Below are 13,917 nucleotides of genomic sequence, written 5' to 3'. Positions count from 1 at the left end.
GGGCGCTCTGCGGGTTGGATATCAAAGTCGCTAACAGGCGGAGTTTCAGTTTCGCACAGTCCCCTCAGGTCGGTGGGACACTCCTGAACCGCAGTCAAAAGCTTTCGGGTTCCAGTCCCGCGCCTGGGGCTTTGAACACGGAATCTCGGCTGACTTTCTAGTCCAGCGCCGAGGGAGTGCTGTCCTGCCCGAGGTGCCTTGCATCCACCGTGAGACCTTTGCCTCAGCTCTTGAAATGGCGTCAGCCCATTACCAACCAAGTGAAAAGTGCGCCTCCCAGCGGAATGGAAATAAGGGCAGAGCAAGAGGTCGGTGGGGGGTGGTGGGTGCAGGTTAAATACGGCCCTCCCTTTACACAGGGCCTTACACAACCTCAGGACATCCCAAAGTGGCTTACAGCCAATTAACTACTTTAAAAAGTGCTCTTGGTAACGTAGGAAACGTAGCAGCCAATTTACAGACACAGCAAGTTCCCACAAACATACAGAAGCTGAACAGCGCTGAAAAGAGACATGTCGAAGCTTTCTGACTTGCACTCATCAGGACAAATGCAAGAATGCCAAATTTCAAACAATCGCAACAATTCATACTACAGGAGCTCGGGAGGCGGGGGGGCCTATAGTTCCCAAGTTGTTTCTCCATGGCAACGGCTTGGCCAATGACAGGTGACTTACCACCCAGTCAGCACCCTTTTCCCCAGTAGTATAAATTGTTGTGAGCGCTCGAAATTTGGCATTCCTGCATTTGTCCTGACGAGCAGGCGACGTGTCTCTCTCTCTGTTCCAGCAACGTTTATAAATGTGACAATGACCAGGTCATTCGTTTTTTTTTTAAATCGGGATTTGGCGGAGGGATAAATATTCGATCTGAGAGGAGGACGAGCCATCCTTGGCGCGATAAGATTACCCTTTGCAACGTCGCTTTGGGATCGAGGGGAGATTCCGCCAGATGCGGTCAAATCAGCCGAGCACACAACTGAAACTTAATTTTGGGGGTGGGGGGTGGGGAGAAGAGGGCGGAGGGATAGAAGAGAGGAGAAAGGCGGAGTGGAGGCGAGGGGTTTGAATTTGAGACCACCGCTTGTGCCCTGGGTTGAAGAGAGCGTGAGCTGCTGTAACATTGGCTGCCTCAGACCACACTAGGGCTGTTCGGGGTGGGGGGTGTCTTCCACAGAGAAGGGTTCTCCCAGTGTGGGAGTTGGATTGGCCAACGTGCAGCAACTTGTGAAGAGCAGACCCCGATTCTACACCCACCCCCCCTCCCACCCCCCACCCGGAAGTATCCCCCGTTACATTCCGCCTGGCTCCTCGGTATGTCTTCTCTTGCCCGGTAAACCTTCGGCGCCCTCCCGGTCTCACAGTGCCATGGCCGCCCATCCCACGATCAGCACGGTTCCGCCGACCGGGGCGGCTTTGGTGAGAATCGGATCCCCAGTCAGCGCTTGATAGTAGAGGGAGCCGCAGAACATCACCATCCCCGAGGTCAGCAAGGAGCCGGCCTGTAATCCAACAACAGGCCGTCAGCGGAATGCAACAGCGCCACGGGCCTGGTCACTACAGGCTTCTTTTAAGTAAAACATTTGAAATAAAAAATGCATTTTGTTTTAAGTTTGCTTACGGGATGCTAATGCTGCTGGCTCCTTTCTGCCCCCATCCCTAATTGGCCCCTTGAGAAGGTGGGGGTGAGCTGCCTTCTTGAGCTGCTGCAATCCCTGTGGTGTAGGTACACCCACTGTGCTGTTAGGGAGGGAGTTCCAGGATTTTGACCCAGCGACAGTGAAGGAACGGTGATATATTTCCAAGTCAGGACGGTGAGTGGGTTGGAGGGGGACTTCCAGGTGGTGGTGTTCCCATCTATCTGCTGCCCTTGTCCTTCTAGATGTTAGAGGTCACAGGTTTGGAAGGTGCTGCCTAAGGAGCCTTGGTGAGTTGCTGCAGATCATCTTGTAGATGGTACACACTGCTGCTACTGTGTGTCAGTGGTGGAGGGAGTGAATGTTGAAGGTGGTGGATGGGGTGCCCATCAAGCGGGGCTGCTTTGCCCTGGATGCTGTCCAGCTTCTTGTGTGTCAGCTGGTGGAGAATGAAGCTACCCTCGTTCTGAAGGTGTGCACACCAGGTTTAAACCTTAAGCGGTGCCACTGGGGCGCTGTGATTGCTTTCAGTGTCTCAGTGGGGGTGGGGGTGGGGAGCTCACATACGGAAAGAGCCTGGGTGAGAATCCAGGGTCAGGTTCAGCTCTGATGCCCTCTCCGTGTACAACCTGCCAACACTGAAATGCTCAGTGTGCACAGTACAACGAACACAGAGAAGGCAGCAGAGGATAATCACCACACGCCAGCAGCAAGTTTTGGGGGAGGCATAAATATATAAATAAAAAAAACCCTGAAAAACAAGACCAAGAAGAAAATAAACGAGGAGGAATGAAGTAATCTCATACCAACAGAGGTTTTCTGCAGTGAGGAACTCCCAGTAGTGCCAGGCTGTGTAGGAAATGGTATTTGTTCGCAGTTTCAAATAGCTGCAGGACAAGATATATTAGTGCTACAACTAGAACACAGACAGACGTGCGCGCGCGCAGACAGATGCACGCGCGAACACAGACGCACGCGCGAACACAGACGCACGCGCGAACACAGACGCACGCGCGAACACAGGGTGTAAACAGGAAAGACAACAGCCCCTTACAATGATCCAATGCACCCTACTTTCTTCCCAAAGGAAAAGCAACCCCCTCGCCCTCTGACATCACAGTCAGCGACAGTTTAGCTGAAGAGTACATCAGTCCCCGGAGCTAGTAAACCCGCTGCGGACAATTTTTAAATAATTCACGGAATGTGGGCATCGCTGGCTGGGCCCAGCGTTTATTGCCCATCCCCAATTGCCCCTTGAGAAGGAGGTGGTGAGCCGCCTTCTTGAACCGCTGCAGTCCATGTGGTGTAGGTACACCCACAGTGCTGTTAGGGAGGGAGTTCCAGGATTTTGTCCCAGCGACAGTGAAGGAACGGCCGATATATTTCCAAGTCGGGATTGGTGAGGGGCTTGGGAGGAGTCCCCTGAATTAATCGTCTTTTCCAAAATACGAGCTATTACATTTTGGTAAGGAAAATAATGAGGATGCATATTACTTGGAAAATAACGCACTAAGTGGGGTAGAGGGCAAAGGGCTCTGGGAGAACAAATACACGAATAACTAATGCAGGTTAATAAGGCCATTAAAAAGCAAACCAAGCACTTGGGTTTATTATGAGGGGGGCAGAAGCGAGAAGTGGTATGCCAAACCTGGGAAAAAACCACACACTGAGTACTGTGCACAGTTCTGGTCACCACATTATGTAAAGGATATAGAGGCACTTGGAGAGGGTGGGAACAAGGTTTCCTAGGATATCAGAGCTGCAAGGAAAGGACGCACCCGTCAGGAAAGGGTCACAGAACGGTTACAGCACAGGAGGAGGCCATTCGGTCCCTCACATCCATGCCAGCTCTCTGCGAGAGCCACTCGCCCAGTCTGACTTCCTCCCCTGTCTTTTTCCCCAGAGCCCTGCAGATCTTTCCGCTTCAGGTCCACGTGAACTAGGAGCAGGAGTGGGCCATTCAGCCCCTCGAGCCTGCTCCACCATTTTATAAGATCATGGCCGATCCGAGAGCGACCTGAAACCTGCATCCCAGCTACCCCCGATAACCTTATCACCCTCTCGCTTATCAAGAATCTATCCACCTCTGCCTTAAAGATATTCAAAGACTCTGCTTCCCCCACCTTTTCAGGAAGAGAGTTCCAAAGACTCACGACCCTCAGTGAAAAAATTGCGCCTCATCTCTGTTTTAAATGGGCGACCCCTTATTTTTAAGCAGTGACCCCCTAGTTCTAGATTCTCCCACGAGAGGAAACATCCTCTCCACATCCACCCTGTCAAGACTCCCCAGGATCTTATATGTTTCAATCAAGTCGCCTCTTACTCTTCCAAACTCCAGCGGATACAAGCCTAGTCTGTCCAACCTTTCCTCATAAGACAGCCCTACCAATCTAGGTATTAGTTTAAAATACCTTCTCTGAACGGCTTCCAATGCATTTACATCCTTCCTTAAATAAGGAGACCAATACTGTACACAGTACTCCAGATGTGGTCTCACTAGTGCCCTGTACAAACCAACTTTTGTATTCAATTCCCCTCGCAATAAATGATAACATTCTATTAGCTTTCCTAATTACCTGCTGTACCTGCAAACTAGCCTTTCGTGATTCAATAATGATCCAATTCTCTCTCGAAAGCCTCGATTGAACCTGCCTCCCCCACACTCTCAGGCAGCACATCCCGGATCCTAACCGCTCGCTGCGTGAAAAAGTTTCTCCTCGTGTCGCCATTGCTTCTTTGGCCAATTTACCTTCGATCTGCGCCCTCTGGCTCTCCAAACTTCCGCCAGTGGGAACAGTTTCTCCCCTTCTTACTCTGTCCAGACCCCTCCCGATTTTGAAAACGCCTTTAATCAAATCTCCTGGGAATCTTCTCGAAAGGAAAACAGCCCCAACTTCTCCAACCTGCGCAGCTGAAGAAGTCTCTGAATCTCGTGAATTATTTCTGCTCCCCTCTCCACGTTCACCCTGAAGTGCGGCGCCCAGAACTGGACGCAGTACTCCAATTGAGGCCGAACCAGTGTTTTATACAGGATAATCATTAACTCCCTTGCTTTGGTACTCCGCGCCCATATTGCTAAAGCCTTGGATCATCCTGTTACGTTTTATTTTTGAACGTGCTGGGTCTTTTTTCTATTGAAACAGGAAGGCGAAAGGGTAATGGAGGTCTGTAAAATTGTGGAAGGTTTTTAATCAAGTAGACGCAGACAGGTTGTTCCTACTTGGGGGGAAGAAGAGCAATAACTAGAAGCTGTCAATATGAGATGGTCACCCAGAAATCCAACAGGGAATTTAAGAGAAACCTCTTCACCCAGAGGGTGGGATAAAATGTGCGAGATGCTACCACAGGGTTTGGTTAAGGCTAACAGCGTGGATGATCTTTAGAGAGAAGCTGGATAGGCACAGGAGCGGAAAGAGGAACGAGAGTTACGCTGGTAGGTTTAAAATCAGGAAGGATGGGAGGAGGCTCAAGTGTTCAGATACTGGCTGAACGCGGACTGGTCGGTTCTGTGCCGGTGTCACTTTCTGTCGTAGGCCTACCTCGCGTTAATTAAAAAAAAAACAGATTACCTTTCGATAACTGGTTCGTACTGGGTCAACCCTTGCAACGACAGGCTGACCCCAAGGCACGGTTTCTGTCCCCTCGATCAGGTAGGTGCACTGGCACACTTTTTAAATTCAGGGGACGCGGGCGTCGCTGGCAAGGGCCAGCATTTGTTGCCCATCCCTAATTACCCTCGAACTGAGTGGGCTCGCTCGGCCATTTCAGAGGGGGGCAGCTAAGAGCCAACCACATTGCTGTGTGGGTCTGGAGTCACACGTAGGTCAGACCAGGTAAGGACGGCAGATTTCCCTCCCTATGTCATGAAGTTTTAATAATTTTCATAATATTTTTCTGGTTTATTGTAAAGTAGGTTTATGGGGGGGTAAGTATAGTGTCTGTGAGAGAGTTAATTACATTTGGAGTCAAGTAGATTGCAGGCTTTTACTTATCAAAAGAAATTAGGTGCGCGAGATGCTAATGGGTAAATATGGATGCTGGTTTAGCGTGTAAGGTGTGGAGGGAATTTGCATTTTTTAGATAGATGAAGGGAGATTTGGATTCCAAAGGGATCTCAGTCTGTTTACAAATAGCCAGATAAGCAAGGCTAAGGAAGGTGTTTATTTTTCCCAAAGGTTACTGACAATAAACTGTAGCAACATGAAAGTTTTTATAGTGTGAGGAGGATACAGTTTCAAACACATACAAAACGATAACATTTACATATGAGAAGAGAGAAACATACATAGAGGAGAACGGGGCTGTGTGTCAGAAGAAGGCATTGTGAGATCTAACAGAAGTGTGCGAAATAGCCTTAATCAAGCCTCCAGTGCTTGTGCAGAAGTCTGCTGTCTACCAAAACTGAAGCTGGAGGAAAGCCATTTGGAATTCCACTGACCAGGGTGTTGTGTTAATTTGCTGGATCTGTTTAAAATCTAAAATCTATGTTTGGAACGTTGCCTTAAAGGGGGTGTAACTGGGAGTCAGGTTAATTAGGAATTTTAGGCGTTATCATAGTAGTAATTTATAGTCCTATATATGTGCTTGCAACCTTTTCTTTTGTTAACAAATATTTTAATTTAGTTTTTTAAAAAAAGCTCTAAAAGTTTTGGTGGGCTTATTACTTTTGAATTCAGTGCACGTATCTCAAAATAAATACAAATTGTAAAACTGTTGTGATAGCGCGATCAAGTTTCCCTCGTGGATTTGATCTGCCTGGCACACATCATCTGCTGCGCCGTAACACCCAAAGGAACCAGGTGAGTTTTTACAACAATCGATGATAGTTTCACACAGTCACCATCACTGAGACTAGCTTTCAATTCCAGATCTTACTAATTGAATTTAAATTCCACAAGCTGCCGTGGTGGGATTTGAACCTGTGGCCCCAGAGCATTAGCCTGAGCCTCTGGATTACTAGCCCAGTGACATTCCCACTACGCCACCAGAGCTAACGCAGGCATTTATCAGGTTAGCAGGGATCCCAGTGGGCCCATGTTACCCTCAAGAAGGTGACCAACAGTTCATTCATCGTTTAGAACATGCGTTTGTATAGCACCTTTTGCATCCTCAGGATATTCCTAAGCACTTTGCGGCTAATGTAGTACTTTCGAAGGGCAGTCACTAATGCAGGGAATGGTAGTGGTTAGTTTACTGAAGGCCAGAGAGGCCTAAACGAACGATCCAAAGAGAGATCAAATCTCAGCACAGCATTTTGCAAGGTGAATCACGTTTAAAATAAAACCCACGAGATTAAAAAAAAAAAATCATTAAGTGACCATGGAGCTGTCGGACGTCGTTAAAAAAAAAAACTCAACCGATTCAGAAATGTCCTTTAGGGAAGGAAATCTGCTGTCCTTGCCCAGTCTGGCCTACACGCGACTCCAGGCGAATTCCTAACTGCCCTCTGGAGTGGCCTTGCGCTCTGTCTGCGCGAAACCTGTTACCAGCCAGTCTCAGAGCCTTCGCGAGGAGGCCCCGGTGACGGCAGGAGGAGGAAAGGAAGCAGATCCTGTACCTCACACCCGCCCAAGGATCGACGTACGGCCACGCAGAATCGGCCTGCTCAGCCACGAGGGCCCACGTGGCCAGAAACCCGTGACCCCCGAGGAGGCGTCATCCTCGAATCGAGGGACAGCACCGAAGACGACGGCGACAACACGATCGGGACGGGAGTGCACGCGGTGGACAAAGCTGCTCCCGTTCGCTAACGGTACGAGGGCTTGGAGTGGGGGGGTGGGGGTGGCACAGGTTTAAGGCTTGGGGTACGAGATGCAGAGGTAAACGTGACGAAGAACTTTTATTGAGCTTGTGGTAACGACCTGGAACTTGCTGCCCGATAGAGGGCGGCGGAAGCAGAGACGGTGAATGACTTCGAAATGAAATTGGGTTGGGGCTCGAGGGCACAGCTATAGCGATCAAGCAGGAGGGTAGGACTGACTGGATTGTTCTACAAGGAGCTGGCACAGGCCAGACTGGCCGAACGGCCTCCTCCTGTACTGTAATAACTTCACGACGCGCTAAGCTTTGGGCCTTACCTCTTTCAAATACTCATCTCGATCGCTGCGTCGGAATCCTGCAGGAGCAACAGAAAGACATTAGTGTTTCTTGGCTACGACTATCCCGATGCCCAGGGGTAGGGAGAGGGGAATAAATCTCCGGGATCGTTGTGATGAACATCACGGCCCAATAGCCTGCCAACGCCCACCTTCTGAGCTGCGCCCTCCTGGTCCTTGTGCCGACAGCAACTGAGAACAGCTTCTCCTCGTCTGGCTTATCTAACCCGTCATAATCTCCTTGTCACCATTTGCCGGCAATTAGGGATGGGCAATAAATGCCGGACTAACCAGTAACGCTTACATCCCATGAACGAATATATTAAAAAAAAAATGGCCCCTTGAGAAGATGGTGGTGAGCTGCCTTCTTGAGCCGCTGCAGTCCCTGTGGTGTAGGTACACTCACAGTGCTGTTAGGGAGGGAGTTCCAGGATTTTGACCCAGTGACAGTGAAGGAACGGCCGATATATTTCCAAGTCAGGATGGTGAGTGACTTGAAGGGGAACTTCCAGGTGGTGGTGTTCTCATCTATCTGCTGCCCTTGTCCTTCTAGGTGGTAGAGGTCGTGGGTTTGGAAGGTGCTGCCTAAGGAGCCTTGGTGAGTTGCTGCAGTGCATCTTGTAGATGGTATACACTGTTCGTCGGTGGTGGAGGGAGTGAATGTTTGTGGATGTGGTGCCAATCAAGCGGGGCTGCTTTGTCCTGGATGGTGTTGAACTTCTTGAGTGTTGTAGGAGCTGCACTCATCCAGGCAAGTGGGGAGTATTCCATCACACTCCTGACTCGTGCCTTGTAGATGGTGGAGGGGGTTTTGGGGAGTCAGGAGGTGAGTTACTCTCCGCAGGATTCCCAGCCTCTACCTGCTCTTGTAGCCACCGTATTTATATGGCTAGTCCAGTTCAGTTTCTGATCAATGGTAGCCCCCACGATGTTGATGGTGGGGATTCAGTGATGGTAATACCATTGAACATCAAGGGTCGATGGTTTGATTCTCTCCTGTTGGAGATGGTCATTGCCTGGCACTTGTGTGGCGCGAATGTTACTTGCCACTTGTCAGCACAAGCCTGGATATTGTCCAGGTCTTGCTGCATTTGGACATGGACTGCTTCAGTTTCTGAGGAGTTGTGAATGGTGCTGAACATTGTGCAATCATCAGCGAACATCCCCACTTCTGACCTTATGATGGAAGGAAGGTCATTGATGAAGCAGCTGAAGATGGTTGGGCCGAGGACACTACCCTGAGGAGCTCCTGCAGTGATGTCCTGGAGCTGAGATGACTGACCTCCAACAACCACAACCATCTTCCTTTGTGTTAGGTATGACTCCAACCAGCGGAGAGCTTTCCCCCTGATTCCCATTGACTCCAGTTTTACTAGGGCTCCTTGATGCCACACTCGGTCAAATGTTGCCTTGATGTCAAGGGCAGTCACTCTCATCTCATGAGTTCAGCTCTTTTGTCCATGTTTAAACCAAGGCTGTAATGAGGTCAGGAGCTGAGTGGCCCTGGCAGAACCCAAACTGGGCGTCAGGTTATTGCTAAGCAAGTGCTGCTTGATAGCACTGTTGATGACCCCTTCCATTACTTTACTGATGAGACGGTAATTGGCCAAGTTGGATTTATTCTGCTTTTTGTGTACAGGACAAACCTGGACAGTTTTCCACATAGCCAGGTAGATGCCAGTGTTGTAGCTGTACTGGAACAGCTTGGCTAGGGGCGCGGCAAGTTCTGGAGCACAAGCCTTCAGTACTATTGCCGGAATATTGTCAGGGCCCATAGCCTTTGCGCTATCCAAAGGCCTTCAGCTGTTTCGTGGTATCACGTGGAGTGAATCGAATTGGCTGAAGAGACAGATGCCAATCTTCATTATTCACTTAGTTGGAGGAAAAACAGGGGAGATTCCCCCCTCCCCCTCAACCCAACCCCGATGTCCTGGCCAATATTTATCCCTCATTCAACATCACTAAAAAAACCCAAAAACCTCTGAACCGAAACGTTAACTCTGTTTCTCTCTCTCCACAGACTCTGCCAGACCTGCTGAGTTTTTAATTCTCCACCACGTTCTGTTTTTATTTCGGATTTCCAGCCTCCGCAGTATTTTGCTTTTTAATCACCAAGGAACAGACGGTGTGGTCATTATCATATTGCTGTCTGCGGGAGCTTGCTGTGCGCAGCAACTTGGCCGCTTGCGTTCCCTACGCTACAGCAGAGACTCCAGTTTTTAAAAGAAAAAGGCACTTTCAGACGTTCGAGATAAGTGCGATTTTTAAACGCAAGGCTTTCTTTCAGGCTGGTGAAGCAACACATCCTTGACCTTCAGCTGCACTGCGACACTGTCACACGACAGCTGAGTAACGTCCTCCCTCCCCTCCCCCCCTCAACACCCCCCGCCCCCACCCTCAACTGTGTTACACACCCACAGGATTCAGAGCGAGTTGGCAGATCGACAAGCTAATGGATTTGCAAGTTGGGAAACGTGGCTGGGGTCCCACTTTCCAGAGGCCCGAACGAACGACTCCGGGACAAGCTTTGCTTTTGGATCGTTCTGACCGAAAAAAAACCCAAAAAACAACAGGTCATCAAGCCGAAATGCTAACTCTCCCTCCGTCGACAGGTGCCGGGCGGCCTTCCAGCACTTTTCTGCTTTTTAGTTCGGACGTCCGGCGTCCGCAAGCGTCTTGCTTTCGCTGCATTGGTATGACCCCTTTCAGTCCTCAGGGTGTCCCCGAAGCAATTCAAAAATTGCGCTCAACTGGCTGAAAAGTCGAGCCTTCAGAACTCAAGATTCAGGGTCGTCATGCGAGAAGAGATTGAGGAGACTGTGTACGTATCCCACAGAACCATAGGAAAGTTACAGCACAGGAGGAGGCCATTCGGCCCATCTTGTCCATGCCAGCCCGAGGACGCCCTTTCTAATCCCGCCTGCCTGCACCCGACCCATAGCCCTGCAGCTTAACAGCACTTTAGGTGCAGATCCAGGTACTTTTTAAAAAGAGTTTATAGAGTTTCTGCCTCTACCACCAACTTGGGCAGCGAATTCCAGACACCCACTACCCTCTGCGTTAAAAAAGTTCTTCTTCATGTCCCCCCCTGCACCCTCTGCCACTTATCTTGAATCTATGTCCCCTGGTTCTCGAATTCTTCACCAAGGGGAAACAATTTTATCCCGTCCGCTCTATCTATTCCCCTCGTAATTTTGTACACCTCAATCAAGTCACCTCTCAGCCTTCTTTGTTCTAAGGAAAATAACCCCAACCTATCCAATCTCTCCTCGTGGCTACACTTTTCTAACCCTGGCAACATTCTTGTAAACCTAAAACAAAAATACCTGGAAAAACTCAGCAGGTCTGGCAGCATCTGCGGAGAGGAACACAGTTTTAACTGTGTTCCTCTCCGCCGATGCTGCCAGACCTGCTGAGTTTTTCCAGGTATTTCTGTTTTTGTTTTGGATTTCCAGCATCCGCAGTATTTTTTTGCTTTTATTCTTGTTAAATCTCCTCTGCACTCTCTCCAGAGCTATTACGTCCTTCCTGTAATGTGGTCCCTCGAGTTTTGAAAAACAAAAAATGAAACTTTCTTACAGGTCGTGACACTGGTCCACGTCCAGTGGATAAGATGCTTCCTCTGACCGATTAGTCTAAAACCAGGGGACATAATCTCAGGGTAAAGGGTAGGGCATTTAAGGCTGAGACGAGGAGGAATTTCTTCACTCGGGGAGGGGGGGGTGGTGGTGGTGAAGCTTTGGAATTCTCTACCCCAGCGGGCGGTAGAAGCTCAATCATCGAGACAGAAATCGATAGATTTCTGGAGACCAACGCCATCCAGGGAGATGGGGACAGTGGCAAAATGGCGTAAGTGGTAGATCAGCAGCCACGATCTGGTTGAATGGCGGGGGGGAAGCAAGCTCGATGGGCCGAATGGCCTACTCCTGCTCCCTATGTTCTATCACAAGGGGTCTGGACAGAGTAGAGGTGGGGGGGTAGAAAACTGCTCCCATTGGCAGAAGGGTTGAGAATCAGACTATACCGATTTACCGGTGATTGAGGAAGTGATAGTGTGGGCAGCGAGTGGTTAGGCTCCAGAACGCGCTGCCTGACAGGGTGATGGAGGCAGATTCAGACGAGGCATTCACATTACAACAGCGCACTGAGGTGTTAAGCCCAGAGAGTGGGCTCGAGTCGCTGGAGCAGGGGGTTTGAATTCACCTGCCTCGGAAGGAGTTCCACCCAAATGGAGCGGGGTGGGGGTGAACCGGTTTAGAACAAAACGCCTGGGGATTATAGCCCGGTGACTGCAGGACTAGGGGGCGGCAAAATAAAGCCAAACAGGGTCTCAGCTCCTGATTGCTACCCGCCAACCCCTGCCAGAAGAGCCAGGGTGCACTCACCATCCCATTTCAGCTACAAGAAGGGGGTCCTGGTTTTGCAGTCACCTACAGGAATCTGGCACCCTAATTGTTACCTTGTTTGGGGGGGGGGGGGGAATTGCGGTGGGGATAAAGGGTAGCTGTGATGCCCCCACAGTCAAACATCCAGTGAGCAGTCGCTATCCAATTTCGGATGTAAGGAGGGGGAATTCTGGTCCTGGAGTCACCCACAGGGGTCCGACTTCTGCTGGTGAGGCTGCGGGATGGGATGGGTGGGGGGGTGCTAAATAATGGGAAAGCAGTGATGCCCTCACAGTCAAATAGCCAGTGGGCAATCACTATCCAATTTCAGGTGTAAGGAAAGGGGATTCTAGCCCTGGAGTCACCCACAGGGCTCCGGGGCACCTGCTGGTGAGGCTGTGGGATGGGGGTGGGAAAAAAAAAGGGAAAGCAGTGATGCCCTCACAGTCAAATAGCCAGTGGGCAGTCACTATCCAATTTCAGGTGTAAGGAGTGGAGGGGGGGGATTCTAGTCCTGGAGTCACCCACAGGGCTCCGGGGCACCTGCTGGTGAGGCTGCGGGATGGGGAGGGTAAATAAAAGGAAAAGCAGTGATGCCCTCACAGTCAAATAGCCAGTGGGCAGTCACTATCCAATTTCAGGTGTAAGGAGGGGGGGGAATTCTAGTCCTGGAGACACCCACAAGGCTCCGGGGCACCTGCTGGTGAGGTTGGGGGATGGGGAGGCTAAATAATGGGAAAGCAGTGATGCCCTCACAGTCAAATAGCCAATGGGCAGTCACTATCCAATTTCAGGTGTAAGGAGGGGGGGATTCTAGTCCTGGAGTCACCCACAGGGCTCCGGGGCATCTGCCGGTGAGGCTGTGGGATGGGGGCGCGGGGGGAGTTGGGTAAATGGGGAAGTGTGATGCCCCCACAGTCGAGCAGCCAGCTTCAAAGTTGAAGGAGTGGGGCAGGCGCTGGGAGGTTAGGGCCGGGGGGGGGGGTGAATGAATCAAGACATTGGCATCCCAGAGTTGGTGGGGGGGTCAGGCGAGTCGGTAGGGCTGAGGTGGGGGGGTAGACTCACCGTGCGCTCCGTAAGCACCGAGCCCGACCGCCAAGGCGCCCGACAGCCCCGCCACCCTTCCAAACGCATTGGCAGCCATCGCTCCACTGGACACCCGTCCGCCCGGGGACGCTCCTTTTATACCGACCCCGCCTCCCCTCCCCACGACCAACGGTGATTATTGGAGCAGCCGGTAGGATTGGCAGCCGAACCGACAAATCAGCGCCCTCCTCCGCGCGATTTACATATGACGCCCCGGCTGTCCAATCGCTCCCCGAGGCTGGCTGGCCGACCAAAACCACCGCGATTGACGGCGGCTTTGAGCCATTCGGAGATGCGCATAGGCGGGGCTTCTCGGGCTTACGCAAAGCTGTTGCGCAAGGGGAAAGAGGGAGGCGGGTCGAGGACTCAGCCTTTGGTGGGTGGGTCTGGAGTTGCCTCCACTCCCCGAGGATGGGCCTGGAGTTGCCCCCCCCCATTGGGTGGGCCTGGAGTTGCCCCGCCCCCTCCCTGTGGGTGGGCCTGGAGTTGCCCCGCCCCCTCTCTGTGGGTGAGCCTAGAGGTGCCCCCCCCACCATTGGGTGGGCCTGGAGTTGCCCCGCCCCCTCCCTGTGGGCGGGCCTAGTTTTGACACGCCCCCTCCCTGTGGGTGGGCCTAGAGTTACCCCGCCCCCTCTCTGTGGGTGAGCCTAGAGTTGCCCCCCCCATTGGGTGGGCCTGGGATTGCCCCGCCCCCTCCCTGTGGGCGGGCCTAGAG

General features: G+C 51.3%; 1 protein-coding gene across 1 annotated transcript; it reads right to left on the bottom strand.

Annotated features, from left to right (window-relative positions):
- Window positions 1–837: 837 nt before the first annotated feature.
- Window positions 838–13,305, bottom strand: tmem256 (transmembrane protein 256). The gene is made up of 4 exons (XM_078533887.1): window positions 13,182–13,305; window positions 7,711–7,748; window positions 2,440–2,520; window positions 838–1,498 (listed from the first exon to the last, which is right to left on the bottom strand). The coding sequence occupies exons 1-4, from the start codon at window positions 13,258–13,260 to the stop codon at window positions 1,355–1,357; spliced, it is 342 nt and encodes a 113-aa protein (XP_078390013.1). The 5' UTR covers window positions 13,261–13,305; the 3' UTR covers window positions 838–1,354.
- Window positions 13,306–13,917: the final 612 nt, after the last annotated feature.

Source organism: Cetorhinus maximus, chromosome 34, assembly GCF_964194155.1.
Source record: "Cetorhinus maximus chromosome 34, sCetMax3.hap1.1, whole genome shotgun sequence".
Lineage (NCBI taxonomy): Eukaryota > Metazoa > Chordata > Chondrichthyes > Lamniformes > Cetorhinidae > Cetorhinus > Cetorhinus maximus.
The sequence above is the reverse complement of the archived record's forward strand: the minus strand, read 5'-3'. Positions and strand labels throughout refer to the sequence as shown.